Source organism: Cordyceps fumosorosea, assembly GCF_001636725.1.
Source record: "Cordyceps fumosorosea ARSEF 2679 chromosome Unknown scaffold_1, whole genome shotgun sequence".
Classification (NCBI taxonomy): Eukaryota; Fungi; Ascomycota; class Sordariomycetes; order Hypocreales; family Cordycipitaceae; genus Cordyceps; species Cordyceps fumosorosea.
This window is the reverse complement of record NW_017387301.1, coordinates 3246939-3259418: the sequence shown is the minus strand read 5'-3', so window position 1 is coordinate 3259418 and position 12480 is coordinate 3246939. Positions and strand designations below refer to the sequence as shown.

The 12480-nt window shown below is 54.9% G+C and overlaps 4 protein-coding genes across 4 annotated transcripts; 2 read left to right on the top strand and 2 right to left on the bottom strand.

Moving 5' to 3' along the window:
* Positions 1-955: 955 nt before the first annotated feature.
* Positions 956-4824, top strand: ISF_01046 (serine/threonine protein kinase; the record flags this gene model as incomplete). Its single annotated transcript, XM_018844653.1, has 3 exons — positions 956-1164; positions 1406-4491; positions 4547-4824. 3 exons carry the CDS (start codon positions 956-958, stop codon positions 4822-4824), a joined length of 3573 nt encoding a protein of 1190 aa, XP_018709103.1.
* A 721-nt stretch (positions 4825-5545) lies between these two features.
* On the bottom strand, positions 5546-8817 carry ISF_01045 (WD40 repeat-like-containing domain protein; the record flags this gene model as incomplete). The annotated part of the gene is made up of 3 exons (XM_018844652.1): positions 5546-6879; positions 6917-7009; positions 7059-8817. The coding sequence occupies 3 exons, from the start codon at positions 8815-8817 to the stop codon at positions 5546-5548; spliced, it is 3186 nt and encodes a 1061-aa protein (XP_018709102.1).
* Positions 8818-9323: 506 nt separating this feature from the next.
* ISF_01044 (rRNA-processing protein EFG1) lies at positions 9324-10278 on the top strand (the record flags this gene model as incomplete). Its single annotated transcript, XM_018844651.1, has 2 exons — positions 9324-9603; positions 9665-10278. 2 exons carry the CDS (start codon positions 9324-9326, stop codon positions 10276-10278), a joined length of 894 nt encoding a protein of 297 aa, XP_018709101.1.
* A 338-nt stretch (positions 10279-10616) lies between these two features.
* On the bottom strand, positions 10617-11567 carry ISF_01043 (TipA protein; the record flags this gene model as incomplete). Its single annotated transcript, XM_018844650.1, has 2 exons — positions 10617-10742; positions 10797-11567. The coding sequence occupies 2 exons, from the start codon at positions 11565-11567 to the stop codon at positions 10617-10619; spliced, it is 897 nt and encodes a 298-aa protein (XP_018709100.1).
* Between the last annotated feature and the right edge of the window lie 913 nt (positions 11568-12480).

The window sequence follows — 12480 nt, the reverse complement described above, 5'->3', positions numbered from 1 at the left end:
AGTTACAGAGGTATTCATTCAATGCCAACTTGAATAAGGTAGGCTGCTCATGTTGTGGTTCATTATAAGCAGGCTGCTCCAATCAGCTGGGGTGATGGCTGCATGAGCTATTGTCATCCACTGTGAAGCATCACGGACCAACCAACAAAGTGGTACCTGTGCGGGAGCTTAGCGCTGCACTTCAGGCTCTGCGTTAGGTACCGCTAAGGCCGCTAAGAGTCGGCCAACAGCCTGTAACAACCAGCTAGTAGGGGCTCCTGTCAGCGAGGTTCGGTGGCAGGGTGCCTGAAAAAACAGCCCCCGCCTCGCTTGGCCTTGTTTAGCTGCCCCTCGTGAGGCTGCGCTTCGACCTTGCGATAGCTTGACTCTCCATCTTCAACAAACTTCATGTCCCGCCGGTATCGCGGCCGCCAACACCATCACCGTCATCATCGCCCGCGCCGACCCATCTCCATCTAGCGCTCATCCCTAGCATCCTTCTCCGCTTGAAACAACCAGTGGCAAAGGGCGGCCGGCCCTCGCGGGCGACTGACTCCCTCCCCCCTCTCTCTACTCTGTCTGGCTTTGTTTCTCCGCCTACTAGAAGTAAAGCGTGGCTCCCTGCGCCGCCGGCGTCGCCGCGTCTCGACCTCGTCAACAAAAACCCCCAGCCCCGTCCCGGCCCAAGCAAAAAACCGCGCCGCGCCCATCGTTGTCCATGATCGTTGGTGGCTCGCACTGCACATTGGGAATCCTTTGCCAGCCCCTCGCCATCTCGCTTTTCCAATCCCTCGGGACAAGCCACCATGCATGGTAACCGTACGCGACGCTCCCTCACTCCAAAATAGCACATCGCCTCAAAATTATTAGCCCACACACCACACAATAACCCACCCCCCCCCCCCTCCCCCTCCAGCTCGTCGTCATAGCTTCACCATTGCCTGGCCTGCTTCCCCCAAACGGAGCTCAAGGGACAATGAATGCTGACTCTCCCCTCTCAGGCGGCAATAACACAAACGACGATGGCGAGAGAGGCCGTGGCAAGCTTTTGACTCCCCTCTCGCTGCCCAAAAACCTCAGTACCGGCAACCTTGCCCTCTCAGCTGACCCCGACCGCACCCGCTTTCGTATGTCCTTTGAGGGCTCGTCATCTGCCGCCCACCCCGACCATGACTTGATGACCAGGTCAGTCATTTTTTATTCTTTTCCCGCCTTGATATTTGCTCATGTCCCATGCCTCATTTTTGCTTCACTCGCTCTTCTTGCTCCCTCTGTTGTCGTGTTTGCTTTCATTCCAACTCTCCCCGCTCCCTCTCCAGACGGCCTCTCATCCGCCGACGCGCGCCTCCGTGTGAAACGCGACCCATCATGCTGTGTCACCTTTCAGCACCATGCCGCTGCTAACTTCTCTCTTAAATTGGTGCAGGCCCTCGCCCGTTGCCGACCACGAACATGGCCTCGGTCTCTCTGGCCTGCGCCGTATACGGCAGCATCCTCCCTCGCGCAATCCCACCATGCCAAACTCCAACGCTTCCTCCCGTAGCCCGTCCGTCGTAACCCTCTCCCGCTCGACCTCGATGAGTGCCACTCTTGCCGCCCCCGCGCCGCTCTCCTGCATATCCGCCGCTCCTGCCTCTCCCAGCTTCTCCGAAGACCTCTCCCGCTTCCCGACCGAGTCGCTGCATTCCTTCTCCTTTGCGCACCAGTCCGAAGACTTCCTCCACAACCGCCAAAATGTTCTCAAACGCTCCCTCGAATTTATCAAGGACCGACTCGGCCAACCCCTCAGCGCCAACCAGGCTGGCTTGGCCAGTGCTCAAGCCAGGCTCGCCGGCGACTTGGAAGCCCAGAATATGCTCGAGATGCTCGCCAAGGCTCAGATCATTGGAGCCAGCAACCTGCCTAACCCAGACGCTTCCTTTGCTGTGCCCCCGCTCACCGGGCCCGCAGACGTGTCCGGCGAGAACATATTCGAAAAGCAGTTCACCCCACACGCCCTCAGCGAAGAACCTGCCACTATCCACGAAGAGCCAGAGGATCTCGCTCTATCACCTACCTTTACGCGTCTACTACCATCCAAGGAACAGCAAGATGATTCGCAAAAGTCGAGTAGAACACCCACAGACGAGAGTAAAACGACTGCCACCACGTCACCGCCCACCTCACGGCCAACCAGCCTCAAACGCACCATGACGGATACCCTCTCCATAGCCCTCAAAGACAAGCTGATGGACACCATGGCCCAACCATTCATGGCTGGCCCGACGTTGCATCCAGAGCCGAGCCTTTCGCCTGTACTCAGCCATCAAACGTTGCCTTGTCAAATCTTCCCAGGCGCCATTAATCCTGCCGTGCATGGTCACACCAACAGATGGGTGCCCGCCGCTCAAGCCATCTTCACTACCGAAGCTAAACCTCCCTGGACTATCCTCGCCGCCAACGACCTAGCTTGCCTGGTGTTTGGTGTAACCAAGGCCGAAGTCCGCAAGATGGGCATTTTGGAGGTTGTGCAAGAAGAGAGACGTGCCTGGCTTGAACGAAAGCTGCTCAGCAAAGATGACGGGGATTCTATACCGGATGCTGCCGGCGACTTGTCTCCTGCCAGCTCGGCCGCATCAGCACTTCTCGGTGGGCGCCCCGGAATTACTGCGCAGTTATTGAGTAAGCCAAACTCACGATCACAAACACCACAGCCTCCACGGAGAGCTCAAACCATCCATAGCGGCGATGTTGAACCGCCCAAGCTCCGTGGTGCCGATGCCGATCCCACCGCAGGTTCTCGAGGCGTTTTGCTCTGTGGCGATGTCGTTCCTATCCAGAAGCGCAATGGACTTACCGGCTCTGCCAGTTTGTGGGTTAAGGAAAAGCAGATTGGCTTGATCTGGGTGCTCGAGGAGATACATGAGGATGTCGCGCACATCGAGGTCGACGAAGACGGCGTCGTGAAAGCTGTGACTGGCGCTACTGAGACCATCTGGGGCTTCAAGTCTGTCAAGTCCGGTATCGACATTGCAAATCTTATCCCACGAATTCCTAGGCAAGGCTTTGACCCAACTCAGGGCGAGATTGATTTTGCCCAGACAAGGAAACGACGCTACTTTACCTGTCCTAATTACCGCAAGGTAAACATTCCATGCACTGTCGAACAGATACACGGCAAACTTGAGCTTCGAGTTTCGACTTTCCCGCACATGGCTGGCATCATAGTTGTCGACCCTACGAACTTTAATATCCTCAGTTCGAACTCTGCCTTTAGTGGCGCTCTATTTGGCTTTGAGAAGCCCGCTGGCACTTCTATAAACGCCCTAATCCCAGGATTTGACAAGATAGTCGAAACACTAACGGAAGAAGACGGCCTGCAACTACTTGACGGCATGGTTATTCCAGAACATCGCTTCAGAAGGGCTGCCGCTTTTACGGCAATCAAACAACACAAACCCAACGCTGCTGCTTCATTTTTGCAACCCAACGGACTGGCTGCGAAGCATCGAGACGGCTCTGACCTCAACATTGACGTTCAGATGCGTGTCGTCGAGAGTGAGAGGCAGCCTGCTGCATCGCAAGATGCCGAGGAGGCTGTGGATGACGCCCACACCGACGCCTCTTCGACCTACGCAGGAACCGAAATGGTCTTTGCCCTCTGGCTTACTTATTCAAGGCACGTCCATGCGGTTCCCAACGTGCTAGACCCGGCCAAGCGCATACCTTCCGGGCCGCCAACGCCTCTGCATCAACCCTCCCCCGGCCAGACGCCTGTTCACTCACCGATGGTTCTATCCGACACTGAGGGTGATGAGCCTAGACAACCTCCTGCCCCATCTTCTGGCCCGTCAAGAGTGTTCGACATGACGAGAATAAAGGACGCCACGGTGAATGCCGCCGCAAGGTTAACGGGCCAGACCCGACCCCAGTCACCACCCAAGGCAGCCGCCGCACAACCAGTCGTGACGATGACGGAGGAGGAACCTATCAAGGCAACAATAAATGACTACGTCATCTTGGAAGACATGGGTCAAGGCGCATATGGCCAAGTGAAGCTGGCCAGAAACAAGCGAACCGGCAGAAAGATGGTCCTCAAGTATGTCACGAAACGGCGCATTCTCGTCGACACCTGGACGCGCGACCGAAGACTCGGCACTGTGCCTCTAGAGATTCATGTTCTGGACTTTTTGCGGAAACCTGAATTCCGACACCCCAACATTGTTGAGATGGAGAATTTCTTTGAAGACGATGTCAACTACTACATCGCAATGGTGCCTCACGGGCTGCCGGGCATGGACCTCTTCGATTACATCGAGCTGCGTTCCAACATGGATGAAGCCGAGTGCCGCAGCATTTTTGTACAGGTAGCACAAGCTGTGCACTTTCTGCACACCAAGGCCATGGTCGTGCACCGAGATATCAAGGATGAGAATATTATTCTCGACGGCGAGGGCAACATCAAGCTCATTGATTTTGGCAGCGCCGCTTACATTCGAAGCGGGCCATTCGACGTCTTTGTTGGCACCATTGGTACGTTTAGAGACAATCTCCTTGCTGCGTTGCGTTCAGTTCTAACTTATGCTAGATTACGCTGCCCCTGAAGTCCTAGCCGGACAGCCCTATGACGGTAAACCGCAAGACGTGTGGGCGCTGGGTATTCTCCTGTACACCATTATATACAAAGAGAACCCCTTTTACAGCATCGACGAAATCATGGACCGCGACTTGCGCTTGCCATTTACCATGAGCCCTGAGAGCATCGACCTTATCCGCTGCATGCTCAGCCGCCTCCTGGATGCGCGCATGGATATTTCCCAGGTGCTAGACCATCCATGGTGCAAGGGCGAGGTTTCATCACAGTAAGAAATAGAAGACATGAAAAAAAGAAATGTGCATAGAATTATGCATGGGATCTTTCTGGTTTTTTTTAGACGCTCAAAGGAAATCCAACCAAGACATCACACAACGACCGATTAACCTACCTCTCGATACCCTTATCTATTGATATTATTATACCACACTAGCCATCAATCAAGAATTACGCTCATATGATGCCTATTTACAATTGAAAGGCACCTATCATCTGGAGAATGTGCATCATGTGTAGCATGTACGCAAGATGCCGTTTGGCGGCATGGATTTCGCGCAGGTCACTGCCATTTATGCTGTACTCATTCGTGCAGGGAATTGCCAAGACGGCGAGGCAGTGATGTTTGTGTGCCTAACATGCTGAAGTGAAAGTGCCAGGGACAAAAGAGCATCATTTCTGGCCCTTTTTTAATATTGATTCGAGATGGACTGGGAGATCTTGCTTGGTATTCATGCCAGAAATAGACGATGTATCATTTGTCGTGTAGTCCATGTAAGCTATAGCCTAGATAGAGCTCAAGACACAGACAAGTAGTATATTCTACGTCCATACCAAGCAGAGTCCGCTTCCTTTTTCAACATCTGTGTATATAAACGTAGAACTGTCTTGCCGACACTAGCATTTGCAACTTCAACATGGTTCCAGTAGAATTCATGGGTATACATTGGTACATGTATTATCTCCTCCTTTGCACCCGGCGCCGTCCACCTCCTCTTAGTGATAGTTGAGCTCCGGGTTGGCGCGAAAGTTGCAGCGGCAGCGGCACTCGGGCACCGGGCACTCGACGTGGCGCGCGAACCACTGCCGCGCGTGGTCCAGGTGGAGGACGTGCTCGCAGCGCATGCAGAACGTCGGGAAGCGGCCGGCCATGCGCGTCTCGTCGCGCTCCTCGGGCCGGTCGGAGCGCGGCACGCCAACCACCTCCAGGCAGACGACGCACCGCGGCAGGTGCCGCCCGCAGTTGGGGCAGCTGACTCCCGCGTTGATGCTGGTCGCCAGCAGAGGGTTGCGCGACTCCATGCCGGAGGACGGCGGCGGGGGCGGAGGCGGACCGCCGCCGACGCCGCCGCCGCCGCTGCTGGCGCGGTGATGGTGATGGTGGTTCGCGAGGGACGTCTCGGCGTCGCAGTAGATGCAGCGCAGCGCAATTTGCCGTGAGGGCGGTTTGATGAGCGGGTTGGAGCCGTCACGCTTGGAGCGCTTGGTAGACTCGACCTCGAACTTGGTGCGCTGGAGGAAGAAGCGGTGGCGCTGGAGCAGCGCGCGGTAGGCGTTGCGCCAGGCGCGGCAGCGAAAGTCGTCAATGTAGCGAGGGTAACAGAGCGACAGCACGAGCGTGGCCGTCTGGTAGTCGTGGAACTTTTCGACGTACGCGGCGAAGACGTCGACGAGGGTGTCGGAGACGCCGGTGAGGACGATGGCCTCGACGTCGCCTTCGGCGATGGCGCGCTCAACCTGCTCGTCGAGCCAGCTCGTGAGCTCGTCGTCGTGGAAGTGGCGCACGGCGACGTAGGCGCGGTCCGCGAGCGGCAGCGAGCGCTGGTCCGCGACGAGGGACCAGTTGCCGGTGGCTATGAGCGTCGAGATGGCACGCAGGTATGGGTCCGTCTTGGACGCCACCGCATCATCAAAGTCTAGCTGCTCCTTGGCGAGCTGCTTGCCGCCGCCACGCTCCATAAGCTGCAGCGCCAGCGATACGAACAGCAGCTCGGGGTGAGCCGCGCTCGCCCGCTTCAGGATGGCGATGGCGTGCCGCACATCTCCGTGGAATAGCGACCGGCACGCCGTCATGGTGTGTATCGCCGTTGGATAGTCAGGCGACGGGTCACGCTCGAAGCCCTTGGGGTCGTTGGACTCGGGGTCGCCCCAGCCGCAGATCTCCAGGCACAGCTGTCGCGTATGCGGCCGCTTAGTGAAGACGGTGTCAAACCGTGGAAACCTTCGCTTCTTGCAGTACGGCCCGATGAAGCGCTCCCACTGCAAGGCGTCAGGAAGATTCGTGGTGCCTGGGCTGGTTCTCGTTTTTGGATTACGTCCTGGTTTGTTAGCTTTAAGTAAAGTTAGCCACGGTCATGGAAAGCTAACCTAGGTCGTTTGTCCATATCGCATGCACGCCAAGATAGCTGAGATCGACGCCGGAGAGCACCAAGCTGTTATCGTACGCGGCCAGTTCGGCGTCTATCGTTATGTTAGCAAGGATTATGTAGTAGCACGCGCTGAAACTGACCAGCGACCCAATCCCACACATATCGTTTCCAGGGGTCGTCAGATACAATCTGTCTGTTGACCGTAGGGTCGAAGAGATATTTTTCCTTGGCGCGGAACAGCATGGCATGATCGACCACGCTTTGTGCTTCGCTCGGCAAGCCACTGGTCTTGACAGTTGCCGACAGAAGCGCTTCGTGAAACTCCCTGCATGATTCGACGCTATTGGTTGCTAGGGACAGTTCATTTGGAACCCGTGATCGGCCTACCGTCGAAGGAATCTTGGTTTCCAAGTCTTTGATGTAATTGCGCACGGAGCGAAGCTTGCCCGCAATCGTCTTGGACGCATAGAACGCTTCTGGAAGCGGGGCGTTGATCTCGTTTACTCTCTCAACTATAACAGAGCTCGAGTCTTGGTTTTTCAATGCTTCTTCGATGCCTTGTTTGACAGCAATCTTGTCGGCGCCGAAAATTGGAACATCGTGCAGTGCCTGGTCTACAAGCGTGGCAGCAAGAACTTCCATGCCTTGCTTAGGGTCGAATTGCATGATATCTTGGTAAGACTGGCCAGATTCCAAGCCGCGATGAGGTGATTGCCATGGAATGAGCTTGTATGCGTGTTGTGTCGAGGCTGATGGCTTTTCCAGAATATCAAACTTGCCGCTGGTTCGCAGAACAAGCAGTCTCGGATTAAGATCCGGCGATCCCAGCGTAACCCAGTCAAAAGACACAATGCGGTCATTCTTCCTTGAATTGTATCTGAAGGATTGATCGAGCTCATGTGATCTCTCCACATGTAACAGTTCCGGTCCTTGCTCTGTCGTAATGCTAGGGGATGGCGAATCCTTCTTTGTGTCAAGCACACGAAGTTCGCCTGTGCGTGAGAGAATGGCTAATAGACCGCGCTGATTGCGACAATAGCGGAGTGATCGAATCATAGAGTGTCGCTCGTCCACGGCGGATGGATCATGGTCAGTCTCGATGGCATGGTCGAGGCGCAAAGCAGCCCCCCATGGCATATCATCTTCCTCCACAGTTTGTACATATGATGTTGACGCTAGAGGGCGATTACTGGCTCGTCGATCCCAGATCATGACGCCGGGGTGATCCAAGCTGGATGATGCAAAGTAGTTTTGATCAGCGTAGTCAATGGCAATATTGTTGTTGCATCTCGTATGAAAGGTGACGGCTGGATTCGGGTCACGTAGGTCGTGTATCCTGACGCCGTGCGACTTGATACCGGCGACAAGTGTATGCGGGCTATCTTCAAAGAACTTGAGGCTGGAGACGGAAACGCTGGGTTCTAGGTGGGCAATGTTGTCGACGTGGTCGTGGGCATCAGGCGGGAAACCCCGCATGGGTGGTTCTATCAATGACAAGCGCGATATGTCCCAAACGTGTAAGCTCTGGTCCATTCGAACGCGGTCCAGGCCGACAGCTAATAAGCCTGTCGTGTTGAATGCGACAGCGTGACAGTTTCTCGCCATTTTCAAGCCCAGCTCGACAAAGGCATTAGAGCCATCGTCAACTCGCAGCAGATTCACGACACCTCCACTGGTACCGACCGCGATCAGACCAGGATCGCATGGCGACCAGTCATACGTCGTTAGAGGGGGGAACTCGTCATGTCGGACACGCCGCACGTAGTCGAATCTGCCGTTGCGTGCAAAGCCATTCGCCTCGTAAATCTGGACATGTCGACTTTGGAGGTTGACCTGCACAAAGCTGTCTAAATGTGGATTGGCAGTCCACTTGATAAGGCCTGGCTCCGGACGGTCCATTTTGAGGTCGATTTAGGCCGCGGCGCATTCAGGCGAAGCCGTCTGCATTGGATGGGGTGATATGAGTCGTAAAGGGGGTAGAAGCTCGCGCCGTAGATCGTTTCGTCACTTAGTCTCGAATTGATGTATCAATGGCCAAAAATCTAGGCCATTGATCCTGCGTGACGCCTGTCGCATCGTCCAATCGCTGGCCTGTAAAATGCAAGTTGAGATGCGACCAGGGTCGTGATGCAAGGTCGTCGACAGGTGGGAGCTTCGGGCGAACTTCCCCACAACAGCTGCCCATGGTTGGTGCCACACGTGATGGACCCCACATCGAAATCGTTATCAGCTTATCGGCCAAGAAATATTTCCAGCCTTTCGAAAAGTTCCTGGTTCAGCATTTCAAGGCTCGTTGCAGAAACCTAAATTTGTGAACCCTTACTTCAAATTGTCATAAGAGGCTAAGCGGCTGGTTTAACTCTCTTCCAAAGTGACTTGGGGCGTACGGATAAGATATCCAAACCATGGACGAGAATTCGCGAGATCGAGGCCCAGGTGGCAACGCCAGCAAAAAGCACGGATTCAGTACGGGCAGGCACAAGGCCAAGCAAGGCTCGGCGGAATGGGCGAAGAAGAGAACGAGAAGCATTCAGCGCATGATGTCCCGCAATAATGAGATTCCCGCGAATCTGCGCAACGAAATGGAGCGCGAACTAGCTGCTCACAAGAACACCATCTCCGACAAGAGCTTTCAAAGGCGAAGAAGCGCCATGATTTCGAAATACCACATGGTCAGGTTTTTTGGTGGGTGGTGGACGAACCCGAACAGCGTCCATCACTTCGTACTAACAAGAAATGCTGCCAGAGCGTAAAAAGGCTGAGCGTCTGGTCAAACAACTGAAGCGCGAGCTCGAAGCGGCGACCGACGACGAAGAGCGCAGCAAAATCCAAGCTAACCTACACATGGCCCAAGTCGACGAGGCATACACAATACATCATCCCCACGCCGAAGTCTACATCAGCCTGTACGGCTCTGCGAAGAAGGAGGGTGACGAAGCCGAGGGCGGCGAGGGGGAGAAGAAGGTCCCGGCCGCAAAGGCCACGTTGGCGGCGGAGCGCCCGCCCATGTGGAAGGTCGTGGAAAGGGCCATGGAGGAAGGGCCTGAGGCGCTGAAACAACTTCGAGAGCGGCGGTCAGCGACAGGCGACGATGACGCGAGCGCGAGCCAGCCCCGATCGCACGCCGCCAAAACGCCGCCGCAGAAGGAGAGGATGGCCAAGGTCATTGCCAAGCAGGCGCAGCGCAATAATGCAGGCAAGGCGACTGGCGATGGCAAGACGGAGTCGGCGGCAGGTGGTGCGCAGCAGAGCGGCGCCAAGACGGACGGGTTGAATCGCAGGGAGCGTCGCCGTCTCATGCGCGAGGCCATGGCTTCTACCGAGAAGGAGGATGAGGATGATGGGTTCTTTGAGATGTAGTGGCCCCATATCGACTCACTGCATATTGTATTGTTTTTTTTTTGTAGTTAGCGAATGCATTGTCTGGTCGACTGTTTATAGACGGAGGTTCTAGAATGAGACGAGGGAAAGCATTTTCGGTCAAAAGAACCGAGGAACAAAGAGGGAATAAAAGTCAAGAGCCATCATTAGCAATAGCATGCTGAATGTAGCCAGTCATTAGAGTTGTGTGTATCTATGTACAGAATGGGGCAAAAGCCACTCTATTATGCAGAATCGATCCAGTGTGGATTAATTTTTCATACATCTAATCATTTTATCATTCAAGAGAGAATCGTGCATCATAAATCGATAAGAGTCTAGGCACTCTTCAGTGACACAGACTCGTTCCTACGCTCGACAGTCTTGAGGAACGGGTCGAGAATGTTGGGGTCCCGTAGGCCGATGGTGATGTCGTCAGGCAAGCGGCCAGAACGGTACAGTGCCTTGTTTCGTTAGAAGGACTCTCTCACGAGCCAGGGGATACGGAAAGTGCTTACCGTTTTTACTTGCTCAAAGCTGGCCTCCTTGGCTGTGTACTCGCGAATGATCTGCTCGGTGTCGAAGTCGACGTAGACGCGGGTGTCGCGGATGCGCACAATCACATTGTCCAGGCGCATGAACAGGCGGCACAGGAGCAGCATCCTGTGCTCGTGGACGCGCAGCTTGGCACTGTACACGGAGATGCCGTTATCATCCAGCTCGCTCTCGTACAGCACCACCTCGTCGAAGAACAGTATCGGGTCGCGGCGCTTCAGCAGCTCAATCGGTATCACATCCTCCACGCTCTCCCGCAGCCGCACGCCGCTCGTCGAGGGCTTCTCGGTGCCGGCATACGTCGTGGAGTAGCTCCAGTCGTAGGGCTTGACAACCTCCTTGATCTTCTGGGTGGTGCCCTCGCGGGTGCTCTCCCAGTCGCGGGCGTAGGCGACCTTGAGCATGCACCGGTCGGTCTTGTCGACGGCGTCGAGGGCGTCGGGGGCGGTGAAGTCGAGGGTCCAGCCGGAGGGCGCGTGGGCGACGCGCACGAGGTTGTCGCCAAAGATCATCTCGGGGATGGGGATGCCGATGCGCGCGGTCATGGCGTCGATGGCGCCGGCCTTGGAGATGGGCAGCTTGCGCGTGGCGATGCGGAAGCGGCCCTGGGAGTGCGTCGTCGTCGCGGCGTCCAGCGAGGAGGGGGAGGGGAAGGAGGAGGAGGAGGAGGAGGGAGGGGGGGAAGCTGCCGCGGCGCTCGGGTGCGGCTCGTTGGGCGAGCGGATGTGGTTCATGGTGGCGGGTTGGTTGGTTGGAGGGGTGAACGCCTTCAGGTTCGCGGGGCTCGTTTCTAGTCTTCCCTCGCGCGAGAATTGGGTCTGAGATTGTTTCTCGATTTCCGAATGTAATTTCTTAGCGTGCGAACGGGTTTGCCTAATTAAGGGACTTGTTGCGGTGCGATTGGATGACTGCAAGAACTGCGTTTGAAATTAGTCGCCGGCCGTGGATTGAGTTGGTGAAGCTTGGACGACTTGGACGGTGGACTTGTTATTTTTTAGCCTGTCATCCCCACCCACTCTGGACTGCGTGGTCCGTATACTTGGGTTCCTCGTTCTTCTTTTTTCTTTTTTTCTTTTTTTGTCTTCTTGCTCTAATTTCATAAATTATCCAATGAGATATATGAATCAGAGAGTAACTGTAGTAAGAAAACTACTGTTCAGAATAATCCATGCTCGCCGCTCGTCGAGTCGTGCGTCTGCGCTTGTAGGCTGCGCTTGCAGACAAGCCAAACAAGTTTCCCTTCTTCCACAGGAAGTATTTTCCAGTTTCTTATAATATGGGGGCTCTGCACTGTATACTTTCGTTATCCCATTCATTGGTCTTTGAGTAACCTCCGTAGCTAAATCGCAAAGGACACTTGCATGCACGCCACCAGCTGCGAGAAAACACTTACACATTGGGCACCCCACCAAAGTATTCTTTCTATTGCGGCCTTTTCGATAGATACGTGTAGCTCCCTTGAAATTTAAGTTTGTAATTGGTGAGGCCTTGAGCTATTTTGATAATTAGGTTATCCTGCACAAGTTTGGCTCCAAGATATGTGGGAGTACGCCGAGCTGGTTCAAACGCCTCTTGTTAGACTTTGTCATTCGGAACTCTAGATTCCTCCTCATTTTCATTCATAGATACTATTTGGGGTATTTAATT